At 31.5% G+C, this 20,315-nt stretch overlaps 1 protein-coding gene across 1 annotated transcript; it reads right to left on the bottom strand.

The window, feature by feature from the left end:
- Positions 1-3,238: 3,238 nt before the first annotated feature.
- Positions 3,239-7,643, bottom strand: LOC148614729 (uncharacterized). Its single transcript, XM_088590465.1, has 7 exons — positions 7,505-7,643; positions 6,771-6,884; positions 6,276-6,449; positions 5,590-5,694; positions 5,199-5,375; positions 3,491-3,533; positions 3,239-3,242 (listed from the first exon to the last, which is right to left on the bottom strand). The coding sequence occupies exons 2-7, from the start codon at positions 6,829-6,831 to the stop codon at positions 3,239-3,241; spliced, it is 564 nt and encodes a 187-aa protein (XP_088446591.1). The 5' UTR covers positions 6,832-6,884; positions 7,505-7,643.
- Positions 7,644-20,315: the final 12,672 nt, after the last annotated feature.

The raw sequence follows: 20,315 nt of genomic DNA, 5'->3' as shown, positions 1-20,315 counted from the left end.
TATACAACACTTAAAAGGATAATAAATATCCCTTTAAAGTCTTCCCCTAAGAATAGCAAACAATATATATTCAATACTTTTTTTTTATTAAAGTGTAATATGCATGATTTATATGGCAATATCTTTAATTTCAATGTCCATTTGTTGTTTTTACATAATTACTTTCGTAATGTACTTTAGATAAAGGACCCTCTATACACATATAGGTCTACTCATATCTGGACCTACTATTAGAGATCGACAAAGGAGGAAGCGTAGTGAAACTAAAAGACGAACGTGGGGATTTTTTTATACAACAACCCCATACTTACTGAGATCCAGGTTACTTATTTATTATATTGTGCCTGAATGTTTTCATTTGTTTTAGTTGTGTATTATGTGTCATTTTGTCATTTATGATTATATTGTCCGTTATATTGCATTTTAGGTACAGTGGATAAACATATTATGAATTTAAACGTTTTTGCCATGTACAGCAATTTCATCCACCTATTACATTTCTTGAGAATCATAGAGTACATTTTCGCTTCCGAGGTCTTTATCAACGTCTTCGATGTGTTCATGTCCGTTTTAATATTCTGTAGGGTGTTAGTAATACAAAATATCCACAAAAAGTGAAGTTGTTTCCCCATCTGCCTATTTAATATTGTTGAAGACGTAAAAATGCGTTTACTCATTTCATCCGTTAAAGGCTTCATGCGGTTTCCTATTACTGACATTTTAGGTTGTCTTAAAGAAGCACTTAGACGATGATAATTACAAAAAAAGAATTTAGATTTGGCACGTCCGACAAAACAATTTTTAATGGATTTCGTTGCTCATTCTCCGTTCCTAGAGTAAAAATAGAATAATGAAGTACCAACCTTATCAATTTTTATTGTGAGATTTTTTTTCAAGAAGAGGTATATACATCTAGTGACCAACAGCTCTTTATAAATAGCCCGACATGATTTTATCTTTGTCTTTATATTTGATGTATCTGCATCTTTATTGCATAGGACCGTGAACACAAACTTTTGTAATTATAGTCCGTGTTAAACTAAAGTACCTATAAAAGATCGATTCACTTGTAAGTATTTACCTCTAAATACTTATTTAACAAATTCCAGTTTGGTAGCTATAACTTCTTACGATAATGTTACAGTTAATTATCCGTTACCTTTGTTATTAATTAATTCGTTGGTATTTGAATACTAGTACCTGAATGAGAACTGACTTTTATGATAAAATGGGATTAAAAAAAGAATTTGATTAATAGAAGAGTAGAAAAAAGATTCAATGAAAAAAAGTGATACAATAAGCTGTTTCTTATTCCTCGTTTTATTTCATTCTATCTGTAACTTTAAAGTTCAATAATTTTTTTATGAATCCAGACCTATTTTTTTTTATTTTTACGAATCGTATTTGAATGGCGTAATTTAAGCTTTTGTTTTGCCATGTAAATATAGTGGCTGCTAGAATAATATTACATCTCTTCATGTATTTGTCTGTATACATATCTATTATTTAAGCTGAGCCATATTGATTATGCCACAAATAGCTTTAAGTTTATTGTCAACACATTAAAGTAATACATCACATTTATCTACAATCTGGTTGGTTATTCGATTGCCTTAAATGCAATACAAAACAACCTTTGTTGATCTTATTTCCTCCAATTAGCTAAGCTTCATTTTTTGATAGAAATCACGTTATTTGTACCCCTTGTGAGGTACTAACATGATAGTTATCGCGAAATGAAGAATCTAACAATTATTTCTGTAAATGAACATTTATACAGATTAAAGGATCTTCAGTCTTGACTTTGTACAAATGTCATGGTGACAGACCCCGTATCGTGCAACCAGGACTACCTAACATTTCATGCAACTTGACACAAATGAACCATGAGAAAACTGTTAATGAAATAAAGTATTATATTTGTTTGAAGTTATTTTGTATTCATTTTGTTTTTTCTTGTTTATCGTTTCTACATTTAAATAAATACTGAAAGTGTAGGCAACCAGTATTCCTTTAAACACGAACACATATTCTTTCAGCAATTATTCGTGTCGTATATATCATTCAGTCAAATCAGTGCAGTAAAGAGGAAAACGACATAAAGTAAATATAACATATACAGGTTAATTTAAAAGAAGTAGAAGCAGCAATGGTAGAGTTACCGATCAGTGTTTCGAATATTTTTCAATCTTTTTTTATTTTCTAATATAGCATCTGTATTTCAAAGATTGATTCTGATAAAGGGTTTCTTGGTTACTTAATTGAAATGTATGAGTTTTTTGGTTGGAAAGTTTAGTGATTATTTGCAATTTTATACCATTCTCACTGAATTAATATCACTTATCATTTTAAAGTAAATCAAAGCTATGTTATAGATCTATATCAGAAATATGTTCAAAACGATATACTGTAAACGACAGACGCCGTGTCATTTATAAGTTGATGCTCATATTTCATTAGATTAGAAAACAGTTCAGAAGGCACCAAAGAGAAAAGCACGTAAACTCCAACGAAAAATGAAGTATACCAAAATTCATCAAAAACTTGAAGACATTTTAAAATTAAAATTTCGTTGTTTCGAAAAACACATATTCAGCACTGAAAACAAAGCCAATACTCTATCTATTAGTTATTCTTTCGATATTTTTATTTAGTATAGCTTAATGGAGAACACAAAACACGTCAACCGATTTTATGATGTTCCAAGAAAATTCTGAAAAACGATAAAAGTAATCGATTAAAAATATAATTTAGTTGTTTTGAGTACAATTATATTAAATCACAAATGTATTTTAAATGGGCCCGCAAAATAACGAAAACCCACAAAAAAACGGATATTAAATCTTCAGCGCTAATGTATGACGTCTACTGCTCTGTACATTACTCACGTAATGTATTTTACATTACAAATCAACTGTTTGGGACAATGCTAGGACAAACGTAAGCCCGTTAACAGATCAGATAAATAACATATTTTTCATTCAAAATTAAAGAAAAAAGTTTATAAATGAACACAATATAACACAAATAATATTTAGAAAAAAACATAAGATTATTAAATGATAATATTGTACTTGAGTCATACAAACTTTGTATGCAAGAATCTTTCTTTTATTTCAAATTTCTTATACTTTATTTAAAAGTGATAAAATGTTGAGATAAAATTGTGTCATATCACAAAAGAGTGAGGAAATCTCATGTATTTATGTAGAAGAGGTAACTAATAATAAAACAGATATCATCTGAAAAAAAAACATTATGTGATCAATTTGAGCATTTAGTATTTTTTTGTTTGTTTATAAAGAATAATCCAGGGAACCAAGGTTATAGCTTTTATAAACACCAGTTAACCTTAAATACTTTCTTTACATGAGCTCTACAGACAGGACAAATTAGAATTGTTTTTACACAGTAAGAACAACAATATAGATGTCCACAAGGTCCGAATGCCATAGATATTCTGCGTGTGAAACAAATTTTGCAATCTAACCGTTCTTTGAGCATGCCATATTCTTCTTGTAATGCGTTTATTTCTGCAAAATGTAAGATTTAATGTTAAATATTTAGCAGTTCAAAAGACTTGTGAAGTTAAATGTGGTAAAGTACACTAAAACAAAGAGTTGTTCCTTTCGTTTTTGTTGTAATATCCGATCCTTTTGCATATGGAAAATTTTTTTCTGCGAGATTAAAAGTTTTCTTTCCTACACGAATTGATAATTTATGGCGAAATAAAGTCAATTTCTAACAAAATTGAGTTGCACTTAAAGTAAAGCTTGCATTAACTTTGAATCACACAAGAACAAATCTAAAAGGTCATGGACACAACAAAAAATACATATAACACAAATGAGAGTGCACAACAATGTAAAGGGTAAACTCAGAATGAACAAAGAACATGCGCATGAAAAAAAAGATTCCAATGTAAGTTAAGTTACATCATAAGTATAAAAAAAGAGATATTAAGCCTTCGACATAAAAATTATTTTTGAAATGATAATACGATGTGTATATCCTTTTATTTTAGTATCAAGTTGACTGATACGCCATACTTTTAACAGTCAATAATGTAAATGGTAACAACAAATTATAGATATTTTTGAGCATTGACCTTAATTTGTGCATAATATCACTATGTCCAATCACAGTTTGCAAAAACAGCAAAATCCACAAGTGTAAAGTAAATATAAATCATAAGATTGGCGGGCGACAATATTCAAACGACAACCTTCTCGGAAGTTTTAAGTATCTCGGAATCTCATGCAAGGACACAAAGAAACTAAGAATCAAGTATTTGCGCTTAATTCAATATATCTGCGACCTAAAACTATCACAATCTTCATTTTCATGCTGAAAATGGTATTTCTATATTGTGCCTTGCATATTTTTATAGGGCAAGTGTATAAAACAAACAAATTGTAAATCAGTTTTAAAAAATCCGTACTTCTTAAAGAAATCAAAGAAATTAGAAAGATTTGTTGGTTATGCACTTTTTAAGATTTATGTTAAATATTACGCAAAAGAGTTTTTTGATATTTACAACTTCTTGATAAACTCCAAAAATAGCAGACAACCACTACATTTAAAAATGTGTAAGTATTTTCATGTAAATCTACACAGGACAATTTTGCAATGCGTGTTTAATAGAATAACCAAGGGAACCAAGGTTATAGCGGTAACCAAAATAATGTAATCCAGGGACAAAGACCAGACATAAAAAAACAGACATACGCAACAAAGAACATGAAGTAACTAAAATAATACATACAAAGTAACAAAAGCAAACTAGCAACTCGGACTCCACTAAAACCTGAAAGCATGGACCAGATGCACCGGTAGGGTAAGCGTCCTCTATGTTCAATATCAGGAAAAACATTGCATACATATGTTAAGTATTAATGAATATATTCATAAAAAGTATTTAATGAAAATATGTTTTTTCATCAAGGGGAGCAAGATTCGAGGAGGAATCGAAAGAATATAATAAAAGGATAAAAACTAGACGGGGAAAACAACTTACACAACACAGAAAATGAAATAACAAAAATCACACGTACAAAGAAACAAAAGTAAATGAGCAACTCAGATTTTTCTAAAACCAGATGCACCGGTAGGGCAAGCGACATGAAAGAAAGAGTTTCAATAGGTTTAATGGTTCTTCTCCTAGACATTTGTATATGATTTCAAATGGTATATCATACCTTTCTCAGACTGTCGTAATGGTAACACCAGTGGTTGTTCAGATGTATTGTTGTCCTCTCTTGGTTGGCCGATGGCAATACTCCTTGTCGCTGAAGCATTGTTACTGTCCATGACATTATCATCACTGATAGACAAGGCAATCTCTAGTAGTTCTGTCTCTTCATATATATTTTTATCTGGAATTATTGCAATAGCACTATTATAAGCCTAATATAGTTTTTTTTTGTTTTGATTTGAGAATTCTTAAAAAGGTATTTTCTTAAGAAGAAGTGCTGTAAAAGTTAACTGTAAAATGGATTTTAATCGTTTAACACTGTTACAAATGTAATTCGATGAATTTTTAAAGTTTTTTTTTTAAGTATAGTCATTAGGTCCATTTCAAAACCTTACAAGGATTTTTTCTGTTGATAATTTCGATGGCACTTCTGATGGTCTGATCAGTGTATCCCATCTCTTTAAGTTTTTCTATGGCACTTGATTGCATGTCTTTGGCAGCTAAAACATAATACATCAATGATGGGTAAAAAGCAGATGAAAAATACTTGTGCTTATGCGTTACTTAATTTTCATCATGATTCTTTTCTTTTTCTTCATAAATCTTAATAATAGAAGTTCAGTGGTTGAACCTAATTAAACTAGTTGACATTCAAAATTAAAATCCAACATACACCGAAAACCCACAGAAGTGAGATGTTACAGTTTATGTTTTTCATGAATTTTTTTTTCTTTAAAAATATCAGTATTCGATTACCTGTGAATTCAAATTAAACTAGTTATTTTGTAACATAAACCATGAATTATGAATTCCAAACTTGAAAATGAAAAGTAACACAAACACAAGTGCCGTCTCAACTAAATGGAAATATACATCATTATGAGTCTGCAGTCAATGTTAAACTTGTGAGTGAAATGTATTATTCATTCAATGCTAGCTTGAGATTTAAGGTTTCAAATATTACAACAATTCACAAATCAACTAAAAATACTTTTGAGTCAATATATTTGTGAAAACATTAAAAAATGAAGTAAATAGCAATCATTGGCTTTTGGTGTCTGAAGAGAATGGTACATCGTACTATTTTTATCTTTTCGTGAAGGTAATACTAATAGTTGTTCAGATGTATTGTTGTCCTCTCTTTGTTGACCGATGACAATACTCCTTGACGCTGATGCATTGTTACTATCGATGGCATTATCATCAGTGATTGACAAAATAATCTCTATTAGTTCTGTTTCTTCAATTATTTTATCTGGAAACATTACAATAATAATACTAAAGAGAATGCATTTTAATGTTTTGATTTTTTAAAAAAAATAATCCTGAAGCCCTTATCAAATTATAATACGGAAGTGTTTTTTTTTTACTTTCACCATGCGCTAGTTTCTTACGTTGATCAGTACGTTAACGTTGTTATTACCCTTCATGTAAATATTACTTAACACATGTTCATTATAATTATATGACAATATGTCAATTTTTCTACTGGAATGACAATTTCGTTGTTTGTTGTATTTTTAGCACTGAATACACAGTTCTATGCTATATGCTAAGTATCGTATTGAAATCTCACTAGGATTATTTCTCTTGATAATTTCAATGGCTCCTCTGATGGTATCATCAGTGTACCCCATATCCCTTATTTTCTCTACAGCACGTAATTGAACATCATTGACAGCAGCAGCAGCTAGAAATATGAAACATAAACATAGGAAGATAGTAGTTCCGTCTCTTCAATTATTTTTTCACCTGGAAAAATTACAAGCAAAATGATATGAAAATAAAGAAAATACATTTTAATTATTTTTTTAATACTCCTGAGGCCCTTATCACATTGTTATACGGTCGTTTTTTTCCTACCACTATTCACTATTTCCTAAAATTTATCAGTTCGATGATTTTGTTATTACACTTCACGTATCTATTACTAAACATACATTACATTATAATTATGTCAATATAATTATTTTTCTACAGGAATGACAATTTCGTTGTTGGTTAGTATATTTAGCACTGAATACACATTTCTGTACTATATGTTAAGTATCCTTACATAAACATGGGAAGGTTAAAATTAGAAGATGACGTATTTGTACTTTTACGAATTAAGAAATGAATATGAAACAACTTCGAAAAAGTGGTCTATTATGAAACAAGATAATTTTTTTCTAATTTTGAAAATACGATTTAAGGTTTCAAATGTTTTAATAGATTCAAATGAACCAAAACAATATACAATATACAGATTGTTGTATTTCAGGCTGAGTTGAAGCAATCATTAGCATTAGCTATAATGGTATATTTTACCACATTCAGACTTTCTTGAAGATAACACCAACTGGTATTCAGGTCTTTAGTTGTCTTTCAGTTTGACTTGATGCTGTAGCATTGTTACTGTCGATGGCATTATCATCACTGATGGTCAAGATGATATCTAGTAGCTCTGTTTCTTCAATTATTTTTTTATCTGGAAACATTACAATAATAATGGTATAAAACTAAAGAGAACACATTTTAATTTGTTAATTCTTTTTTTTTAATACTCCTAAGGCCCTTTTCACATTGTTATACGGACGTTTTTATCAGTTCGATGATTTTGTTATTACACTTCACGTATCTATTACTAAACATACATTACATTATAATTATATGACAATATTTATTTTTCTACTAGAATGACACTTTCGTTGTTGGTTGTATTTTTAGCACTGAATAAACATTTTTATGCTTTATGCTTAGTATCCTTATTGAAACCTTACTAGGATTGTTTATCTTGATAATGTTAATGGCTCTTCTAATGATTTCATCAGTGTACCCCATATCCCTCATTTTCTCTACAGCACGTAATTGAACATCATTGACAGCAGTGGCAGCTAAAATATGATACATAAACATGGGAAGGTGAAAATTAGAAGATTATGTATTTGTACTTTTACGAATTAAGAAATGGATATAAAAACAACTTTGAAAAAGTGGTCTATTATGAAACAAGATAATTTTTTTCTAATTTTGAAAATACGATTTAAGGTTTCAAATGTTTTAATAGATTCAAATGAACCAAAACTATATACAATATACAGATTGTTGTATTTCAGGCTGAGTTGTAGCAATCATTAGCATTGGCTATGATGATAAATTTTACCACATTCAGACTTTCGTGAGAGTAACACTAGCTGGTATTTAGGTCTATCGTTGTCTTTCCCTGTGGGACTTGATGCTGTAGCATTGTCATCACTGATGGTTAAGACAATATCTAGTACTTCTGTTTCTTCAATTGTTCTTTCATCTGGAAAAAATACAGGAATAATGTAATAAAACTAAAGTGAATACATTTTTAATGTTTCAGTTTTTCATTATCCTGATGCCCTACTAACAGTTTCTCATCTTCCAGCAATTTTGTTTTGCTTTTGAATACACACCAATTGTTTTAAATCAATTTTGTTTTAAATAAAACTGGTACATACTGCATACAGTAAAAAAAGCCCATATACATATATTCATACATGCACTATATAAAATGTTTTAAATTTTAGATACTAATTGCTAACGGTATTTTACTGATACATCTATTAAATCTCTTCGCTCAGGACATACTCAACTTGTTGGCATTTTGTGTTGTAAAAATTATTTTTGCTTAAGGAAAACATACATTAAAAACGTTTTTTCAACTTTAATGTTATATTTCAAATTTACCAAATACAAAAATTCACCGACAATGGTTTTCTTCCAGTACATCTAGTGTTATAAGTAAGATATTAAGATATAACCGAAACATTTTTCACTTCTATATTAATATCTTTGTATATAAAATTCAGAATAACATCTCTCAAGATATTTTTGATTTTTCATAAACACATGACTTAGAACAAAGATACTAATTGCAATCCAGACATTCTTGCTGTACATACATTAATACAAATTATGAATGAAACTTTGTTTAGTTTCATTACAAAAAAGTACATAGCTCGGTTTCTGTTGGACCACATTTAAAAAAGAAAGCATTATTATAGTAAATTCGATGAATCAATCTATATAGACACTTTTGTAATCTGCAGTTTTTGGCAATACTAAAATTGTTCCTGTGTATTAATTTTCAATCTTAATTATCTGTATCTAAAACTACCCTTCGTTTTTCACGAATTCTTAGAGGACTTTTCTTTTCTTGGTCTTCGCACAATTGGTAAAAAAATATTTGCATGGCTTCTGTTGGCTTTTCAATTTATCAACATACTTATTTTTAATTTTATTTCACCTTCAATAATTTTCTAAAAAGTATTTTTCCATTTCACTGGCATTTATGAAAGCATAGTATTATAAGTAATTTGGTACCACATCATATTTGTTATCGTTCATCAAACGATAGGAATCCATGATCCGAGATTAAATCATTTACGATAAATATGCTGTTTTTGCAGTATCTCATTCTCTCTATAAATAATGTTTTATTCACTTCAATAAACGAGTTTGCCCTTTGGGTTGGCTCAAGATAGTCTATAAATTACAAGTATTTCTTTTAACAGGGTTGGGGTAATTGAAATTGGTAATTGCAATCAATTCGAATTAAATGCATTTTGGGAAATAATTACAAAGTATTTATAATTGAAGGAATTACAATTTGAAAGTATTTCGATACTTTTGAAAAAAAAACCAACATTTCAATGACATTTTAAATACACCTTCCCAAGTGCGCTCTTCACCATGAAAAAGCATTCAATTATTCTGTACATCTGTATGCATTATATCATACTGAGAAACCAAATTCATATTTAGCAGAGGAACACTTCCTAAGGTGTCCATTTATACAAGTTCAACACATATCAAACATCTGTTACATCTTTTCCATCATTTTAGCCTGTGACAACAACACCTCTGTGTAAGTTTCATGGAATGTAAAACACTACAAGTAGTAAAAACGTGTATACGTACATCTTGTCTTAACGTACATTTGTATCTTACAAGTTAACAAGTTGGTGAGTGTATGCAGTCAAAACCTTTAACATCTTTGCAAAAGCATATAGTTAATTAATCTATTACAATAACTACATTTAAACTAAGTAATACATCAGTACAAAATATTTACATAAACACAATATTCAATAATAGAAAACAAAAACATAATTTGGCAATCTGGGGGCTACTCGTAGAAAATAAACTTATTTCAGAAATTAATACCTTGGGGAGCCAAGCAGGCACGCCTACATTCTAAATCTTAGTCTCTGGGGGAGCCCACCAGACACACCTATAACCTTATCGTAGTACCTGGGGGAGCCCGGTAGGCGCACCTACTGACGTTTGGAAGCTGTGGATTAGATATCTGGGGGAGCCCGGCAGAAGCCACAACTGATTTCTAACCATTGAAAAACTGTAAGGAAGTAAAGATAACCTTGGGGGAGTCCAGTGGGTTAATAACATAAAAGCATTTGCAATCTGAATTGGGGATTATAATGCCAAAAAAATGAAATTGAAAACGCCAAAAGGAGTATAAAAAAGTCAATTAACTTGTTTGTACTCAATGGTGCTCATTTACAGTCAATACAAAGAGCTGATGAACTAAACGCACCTTGTTTCTTCCAAAGTTCAATGGATAGTTTCATACTTGTACATTGTACAGGTTTGATACTTTCAGATTCAAAAATTATGAAGATTTACACCCTGGCTGAAAGGATCAGTCTTTGACTTTTTCAAATTCAAAACATAGTACACATGTAAGACATGTTTATATCAAAAGTAATATTGTGCATTAAAATTCAGTTATCATGATCCATTTCACTGGTAATAGATGGATTGATGGTTGGGTTTAACGCCCGAGCAGCTATATTTCAGCTATGTTCAGACGAGACGTAACAGTAAATTGCCCACAACGTAAAAGCAAAAAAAAAGCTAATTGACAAAGTGCTAACATCATAGAGTCTAGAAACTGGAACAAATACCCTTTAAAAAATACAAAACTGTGTCAAAATAGATAGAGTTACAGGAAGTCTTTTCTTTAAAACTAAATCAGAACCCTGAATTCTTTTGATACCTCTCAATATACATTCTAACCAACATGTATCATTATACTTGAATGGATCTTTTCTCTTTTTCGTAAGTAAAAACTCCAGATAGATAAATCTTAATAGAAGCTAATTGAGATCTAAGGCTTGATAACAGTATGTAACAAAATTAATTAATAACTCATCGTCTATAGTAGGCAAGTCTCCTGGTTGGTTGGCCATACCATACAAGGTGACAAATCGGCAGAAACGTTCAAAACCAGTCTTATACGCTGCTGCGATAGTTCCACTTATATAAGCATTCCATAACCGTTCCTTCACATCATCAAGTATTTCCACTGAATACAAGGTGTTTGAAGTTGATCTGCACATGGTCCTAGCTGTCGAAACTTTGCAGTCTGAAAACGAGATAAAGCATCTGCAATTGAATTAACTTTCTCTGGTATATGCTCCGCATGAATAGAGAAATTGTAAGATGCTGCACACCATGGTATTCTCCTCATTAAAGCCATTATAACAGAAACTCGAGATCTACCTTTGTTAATAATCGCTACTGTAGACATGTCACAATGAAACAATTCTATGCTTAGCCCAAGTACTACCCCACAAGGCTATAGCAATAGCTAAATCTGTGAAGGAAACCTCCCTTGAAACTACATGGTACCATACATACCCCCTAAAGTGCAGTCTGTAGCATCAATGAATAAATGCAAATCAGATGCTGGAGTAAGATTATCATTTAGAAAGAAAGAAACGCCATTCTATCCAGACAGAAATTTCAGCCACATTTGTAAATCCAATCTACATTCTTTAGTAAGATAAACGTGGTGATGCAGTTGTGAAAAGCTTAATTAGATACGAAATAACTAAACGTCCAGGATAAATTAATCTGCATGCAAATTGAGATGACCCAATAATCTGAGTAATTGTCTCTTTATACAATTTTAATGCAAGAAATTTCTCTATGATTTCACAAATCCTTTTTGTTTTTGGTAACCGATCCTCCATATAGTCCGTATCTAATATTACACCTAGATATTCAAGACAATGAGTCAACAGTCTTATGGGGTGCAATTGGAATATTCAACTTTCTGAATAACAAATATTATATTGCCATAGTCCTATCAGCTTCGTAATTTGGTGGGTCAATTGTAAGGAAGTCATCTAACAAATAAAATATTATTCACTTTAAATACATTCTCAGCTTTCCAGCATATTGCAATATATATTTGGTCACATATTTTTGGACCAACTACCAAAGACTAATCTATAATAAAAGTAATATTCATCCTCCCAATGAATACCATGAAATGGCCATAAATGTTCTGCTATCGGCACTAATTTGAATGCATCAGAAATAATGGTTGTGCATAGCCAACTACCTTCTAAACCACATAAGTAATCCTAGGTCTCTCATAAGCATTGGTATGTCCATTGTCATTCAGAACTTTGTTGGAATCTCTTTAAAATTGGCTGTGTAATCCTAGAAACATTAGAACTTCTAAACATTGTTTGGGCAAAAGGACAATGAATGGTTTATACTCTGACAATAAAAACAAGTGATTGGCTTCATATTGGCAAATATATTGGAAAATAATGTGTGATATCTTTTGGACCAATCTACTGGCAATCCTTGATATTTGAGGTGGGCTGCAGCTCTAGCACTAAAGGCTTATGGTACTCACAAAAGTCATTCCCAACATACCAGCTTGCCAATTCTATAATATCTCTTTCTTATAGATCAAGTTTGGCATATATATGTGGAAAAACCGCACACATGATGTTCTGGTATATCCCGAAAGCATTAACAAATTCTGATATTGACAATTGTTTATTTAGCCTGAAGTTGGGAAGTTCATGTCTTTCTTTACAGAGTAAATAAAAGTGGTATGAGCAGTGTTGCCAAATTAACATCCTTACCTCAGTCTTCTAATATACTTTGTGTAACAGAAGTGATACTGTTTCTACAAAACAAAAGGCAAGGATTCCTGTGGCTGTGCAAAGCCAAACTTTATTTAGACGGATTGAATAGGATTGTTGTACTGTGTGTTGGTAAGATTTTAATTGTCAGTACAGTTAAGATTTAAATATGCTCTGTTAAAAGTTGTGACTTCTTTGATTTCTTCGGGAACCCAAGCGCTAGTCATGTTAGTCCTTAGCTCTGTAGTCACCGCCTAGTTTGGATTTCCTACAGCTGCTGACACGTATCTGGTGCCTTTTAACGTTTGAATATCATTCCTAACAGAGTTCATGTCCTTCTTTAAAGCGTTGACGTTGGCTGACAATTCTCAAATTACCCTGAGAGGTCCATTGTTTATATTGTGATTCATTTCATGCACTACCGGAATTTCCGTTTCGGCCATTATTATCTCAGCTGTTCCATCCGACGGCCTCACAGGTATAGTTTCAGTCGTTACAATATCTGACTCTTCAGCTGTTACGGTTACCTCCCGTGTATGAGCATATGATTTATACAATGAAATCAAGTGGGATCGGCGCGTGTTCCCAGGAAACTTATTCCAAGTTCAGTTTTAAGCTGAACAGCAGTCCAATTTTCTGGTAATGACACATTACACGGTAAATTACGACGCACATTGCGACCCATGTTGCTTTTCTTGCCTTCGGAGACATCGTTCGTGATTTATAATAAAAATACAACGAACGTGATTTCCGTAACACTTGCTATGAATAGATGCACTACATGAAAGTAAAACGGCTATTGAAGTCCAATAAATGTGACGTTTGGAAAGCTACATCAAGTGAAACTCACTGAATTTTGTTTGGGGTCTAGCTGCCGCAGCCTAAAATTCCATGACATTATGCATAGGTCATTTGACTTGTGCATTTCATCTAAAAATAACTGAAGTTAGGGGAACCAGGAAGGGGAGAAAAAGTATATAAACCTACATTCAAAATGTTCATGTAATTCATTTTCACCGTTTAAAAGTTGTTATTGTTCATTTCTTCTTACATTATTCTTAAACCCTTAATATCCGCCAAGAAAAAAAAAGTAATAAAATTTAAATGGAATCTTCCCGTCACAAGAATCAATTTCTTCAGGGGTTGGTTTTGTGACATAGGGGTGGTCGCCATTTAAAGAAAGTTGTTTGTGTTTATAAAATTAAATACAGAGTTAGAACTATTTTGAAAGTTTGATCTGACTATTTGTAAACTGAGTTTTTATCTCATTGAAATGCACTGAAAATGAACATAATATTTCTTATATCCTGTTAAAAAAACCTATTTGAGCAAATCTAATAATGTAGAAATCACATAGTGATCATTTCACATTTCAAAAAAATCAGATCGATGGTGTTTTGGCATGCATGTTTTTGATTTTTCCACTTTACATGATTTTTACAAAATCTGACATACTTAAGGAGTGAAGTATAGTTCTAGTGTTTTTGAAATACGTCAATGATTTTGAATGTCCGTGAATTTCTTTTTTATGAATAAATTCATCATTAGTGCTGATTTTGTTCAGCGAAAGAGCTGCCTCTATATATTCAAGTTACACAAAAATAAACTAATGAGGAAAACAAAACAAGACATACAGAGGCCAGAAAATCCTGACTTGGGTCTTTGATTATAAATGTTGATTGTTTTTTTTTTATCTAACTAAGTATGTTAAAAAGTTGTTGACACATATTCTTTTGTGATTGTTATAAATAATACAGAGTAAAAACTTTAAAAATTGCAAGATATCCAAATTAAAAGGATTTGTAAGATAAATCGTTTCTATAGAGTTATTTAAATAAATATAATTGCTTACATAAACTGACCTTCACAAAGGTCAAAGGGCATACTTGTTGTCTGAGTGACTAGTCTAAATATCTTACACGATAATATGTTGACCGAGAATATGTACGCGTTTGTTGGTTCACCCTACATAATACCTTGTTTCTCAGTTTGATCATTCTGTGAAATTTCCCTATGTTGTCTGACAAGAGCTGTCCTTTGAGTCTGTCGATTGGTTTGAAATGAGGTTGGGACAGTTTCATTTACTCCTTGTGTCGCTACTTGTACATTTTCAAATAATGTTTGCTCAACATTGCCTTGATGGATTGTCAAATAGTTTCTGCGATTACGATCTAGAAATAAAAGTCTAAAAGTATGTAATCAATAGATTTTGAAAACATTAATATTGCAATCATTATATTTGACAGTGTATTTACAAGTGATATACGTCAATTGTGACATCACAAAGAAAAACTAATTTTTTAATGTCGCCACCTTTGAATGCTTTTCTAATAGCGTAAAATGTCAGTTTTCCTTTATATTTGCTGTACTAAAAAGACAACCGAACATTCACTTTTCAAAGTCTTTGATATACGAATCGACTCAAATCTTTGTAAATGCTTGATACAGAGTCACATTTCACAGTGATTCTAAGCCTCATTCATTTACTAGTTTTATGCCAAATTAGTGCACCGTCTTTGTCTATAACATGTCACACGGTGCAAAAGGCGGAATTATTTTATTAAGAATTTACTCCTAAACAGAAACTAAGATAGTTAAAGAACAACCAATTAATCGATTTATGACTATATATTTGGGTTAGGAATTCAAGGAGAAAAAGAAAAGTCGATTGCAAACGTATGTAGTGTTATATAGATAAAATCTATTAAAAAATCATTTGTTTCGTACCCTACCGGTGCGCCTTGTCCATGCTCCCGGTTTTAGTGGAATCCAAGTTCCTTATGTACTTTTGTTACTTTGTATGTATTATTTAAGTTACTTCATGTTCTTTGTTGTGTTTGTATCTTTTCCATGTCTGGCCTTTGTCCCTGGATTACATCCTTTTGATGTCCGCTAGAATCTTGGTTCCCTTGATTACTTTTTAAGACAAAAAGCAAAAAGTTACTAATGTATCCGATCAACATACGTTGAGTTGTGCTAACGTTTGAGTCTTGGGTCAGGTTTTGAATGGTTATACCATTTGTCTTGTAAGCTACTGGTACATTCTTTGTTTCTATGCCATTCAACATTCTACAAGGAAATTAAATGGTAAAACCAGGTAAAAGAAACGTTTGAACTTTTCATTCACTATTCTGAAATAAGGTATTTAAATGTAGTATCAAACTTTAAGATAAATCATAACCGCGGTTACCATTGATTTCAGATCACATTTGATAGAGATAGAATCTGTATAAGTCGATTTGTATATGCAATTATAAAAAACCCAAAGGCATAAGTTCTACGAATTAAAAAAAAAATCGGGTTTTTTTTAAATTTTCGTTTGTATATTTTCGTTTTTCCTTAGTTTCATTTTTCAAGTATTCATTAATAGTTTCCTTACTATGTTTTAGATAGGCTTTTAAAGTTGTGTTTTGTTACCTGAAAACTAAATGTTTTATCAGTGCATTAGGTCTTTGGTTGCAATCTTTGATTTTTCGGCCATAATGGTTCAATTTCACGCGACATTAGAAATAGACTGCAATTTATTGTTATGATATTCTCATTGAGAATGCCCCCCCCCCCGATTTTTGTTGTTAATTCTTTTCCTATGAGTTCATCAATGTTATTTCACTGTATCATTCATCGACGTCATAATTGATTAAATATTCAAAAACAAGTCTGAACTGTACTTTATCGACTGGTGCTGGATATGGCTTCCAATATGAGGTATGTATTTATGAGTACTTCTTGTAAACAATTTGTTGGACTAAAATCTTCCCATTTATTTGGTACAAAGCTACTAAGTAGATGGATTACTTTAAGCATGTGTACAGTATATCAAAATTTACAACATTTAATTTATATTTATGAATACCGAAACTACCTAAACAGCACATATTATTAATATTAAGATTTACAACTTTAACGTGCATTGAATGTTTACCTGCAATTTGGTGAAATTATTCTATGAATTTCATTTGGTACTTCTGCATTTCTCCAATTTTTGTATTGTTTGCCGCAACTAAAACAAGTTACTTCATCCCCATCTCCGCTCTTGAAAAAACCTGTTTTGGCCATTCTTAGTGGAGTCACTTGACATGAAACTGGAAGGTTTTTAAAACTTTCAACTCTCAAAAGTTCATATGCCATTTTTTCGTTAAGACTAAAGTTGTATCCCATCAAGACTTTATTGAAATAGTTTTCCATAGAACACAATGAAGCAGTTGTTTGTAACACCAATCCGGCGACATCTTCATTCTGTGTGGTAATTGCAGGCATTTCATTTTCAGAAAAGTCAACGTTTGTCATTCGTTCATTGGAAACAGGGAAGACACATTTATTAACTTGAATAGGCAAAAAAGGTGTCCCGTCATGACGTATAGTTCTTCTTAATACTCTCCGAACATCTCTTCGATTACGTCTAGTTATCGGTCTTCTGCCATATCGTGGTTTGTATATCAATCTGTTACATTTTTCTGCAAGAATCTTTTCAATTGTAACTTTAACTACTTTCTTCAAATAATTTGTATCTACTAATTTGCCAAAAAGTGATTTTTTTTTAGTTTTGGTGTCTTCTTCACGCATTTGACTTGGATATGTTTCATACTTTTTCAGAAAATCAACAACAACTGGATTTTGTTGATCGCTTTTCTTTATCTCTTTTTCATGTAGAATAGTCATATTCTCAGAATCAAAACAATCGTCATTTGGTACTTCTGCTGGATTGTTACCTTGGTAACTAATAACATCGTTGTATTGTATGTTCCCACTTGAAACATCAGTTTCATTAATACTAACACATTCATTTCCAAATGAAACCTTCTCTTGACATTTATATACCAAAGATTCTTTACTGTAATTTAAAGATATCAGACTTGTTTCTTTTGTTTGAAACTCATTCTTCTCTTGCAAAGTATCACAGGTTGATGTTGTGGAGATGCTTATGCGTTTTCCGTCTGTTTTGCTGTCGTAGGTGTCTTCATACTTAATATTAGGTTTTATTGAAAAGTCAGCTTCTTGCCAGACTTTTCCACTAATTTCAGACAGATCAGCGTTTTTGCTTATATTACTATCTCTTTCAGAAATATCTAGATTAACGTTCATGTGCACAGACCCTTCATCTATTCCACTGTCATAATTACTAAGTCCAGAACCAAGCAAAGTTGTTTTTAGTAATGTTTGGTTGTCATCAGCTCCTACTGTTGGGATAAGTGTTGTGGAAGTTCGCGAACATCTTTTCTTTATGTACTCATAAGTTTCGTGTTGAGTCGTGCTGTTTTCATTATATTCAGCTTTTATTTCGATGCCATGCCATGTCTTTTCCGTTTCACGATCGTGTTCTAAATGCAAACATCTGTTCTTTTTGTATTTACTAGTTTCGTGTTGTGTCATGCTGCTTTGTCTTTAGTGTTTCGTGATCAAGTTCTAATTGTTCATTGTGGTTTTTGCTTTGATCAGCGTCATGGCAAATATGTAAAAAATTGTATGGATCGGAGATAGAATTATGATGTTGTTCGGTGTAGCTGTTTTCAAAGTCAGTGGATGTGCTTTGACTATGTTCTTCGTCTTTTTGACAATTATCTTCTATGTCTCTATTTACTGCAAAAATATCCAGCTTGATAAGTAATTTGGGGTTTAAATTTAACAAAACTTTCGTTTCTGTTAGTGAGGGAGTAAAATCATAATGTGAGATGTGGGTGTCCAGTTAAAATACAAGTTAAATGATCTAAGTACTATAACATGAACAAAGTTCTTTAATTGAATTTTTAATTAAACACACAAAACCATTTGCATTCTGTTAATTTCCTATCATTATTTTTTTATAGTAATCTGTTGGAAATTTGAAATACTTACTGGCCTGTTCTGACTTTCTTTTGGCATGCACGCTTCCTAGAATGAAATCTTCTAGCCATTTCTCTTCCTCTTTGTTATAAAATAACAACTGATAATCCATTTTGGAATTTTCTCGGGGGACCTCATTTGGGTTTTGTTGCATGAGTATCAACAATAGATAATAAATTTTTAAGAGAGTATTTTTTAAAAGGATAAAGCAGGAGAGAATCCTTCTAAACATCATCGATTAAACATGAATGTCATAACCAACAAGAAAATAGACAAGACTGTGTACTACAAACGAGTTTGTATTCATAAGGTATCGACCGCGACTTGGTATGGCAGTCTGAAAGAAAAAAAATAATCAATTAAGAAAGATCATGCTTGTGAACTACATACGATTAATTGAAAGATATAAAAAAAAAACATATGGTTGTATAAATGGGGAAAACACTACAGTTTTAAACAAATCTTTGCTGAGCGCTGCTTGGTACCACCGCAGTGGTCGAACCCTGAACAGTTTGGGCAAGTGTGGACAAAATAATAGTATTGGATACACTTAAACAATTACAATTAATGCAAAAAAAAAACCATGAAATTGAAATATAAACTTTTTAAGTAAGACCAAAAATCAAAAAGTCAATTATTTGGGGTGTTGTCCTTTTGACGCCTTATAACTCAAACAACATAAGGGATATCTGAAATCTGATTGATAAACACAGGCAGGACTTTTCATAAGCAATCCAACAAAAAAAGTTGAAATCGGATCAAAAATAAAAAGGTCGATTATTTTCGGTGTGGCCCCTTATAACCCAAATTCCATGAGAGATATCTGAAAATTGATTAAGGGCAAGCAGGAATTTTCATAAAGAATCCAATTGAAAAACAATGAAAATCGGGCCAAAAATTTTAAAAGTGGATTTGCTCGGGTTGTGGTCCTTTTGACCTCTTCGAACAATACGGTCCAAAATGCATCAAATCTGCTGCTAAATTGGTTACCCAGAACATAGAAAAAACATAGAAAAAATATTCTATATGGATTTTAATATAGCACCTATTTGTACACTTTTTGGGCCCTTTTTGTTCAGTGGTATGGGTCACATACTCCAAATTAAATAGGAATATTTCTTTAGTGGTAGGTAAAATCGTATTAAAAGTTAATAATAATTGGTTTACCACAACTAAAGTTATTGCGATAATCAAGTGTCTACGGACGACGACGGCGATGACAGCGCCATACCCATATTCGACTGCAATTTTTTTTGCGGTAGTATAAAAAATCAATTGTGTTTGAAATGTATTACAGATTTTGCATGAGTTCTTAACACATATAACTTATATTTTGCCATTAAATTTTCTCGTCTTATTGCTCTGATTAACAGTTTTAACCATTT

The sequence above is a fragment of the Perna viridis genome, chromosome 6, assembly GCF_037379345.1.
Source record: "Perna viridis isolate PV_CMFRI_1.1 ecotype Kerala chromosome 6, ASM3737934v1, whole genome shotgun sequence".
In the NCBI taxonomy this organism is placed as follows: Eukaryota; Metazoa; Mollusca; class Bivalvia; order Mytilida; family Mytilidae; genus Perna; species Perna viridis.
The sequence above is the reverse complement of the archived record's forward strand: the minus strand, read 5'-3'. Positions and strand labels throughout refer to the sequence as shown.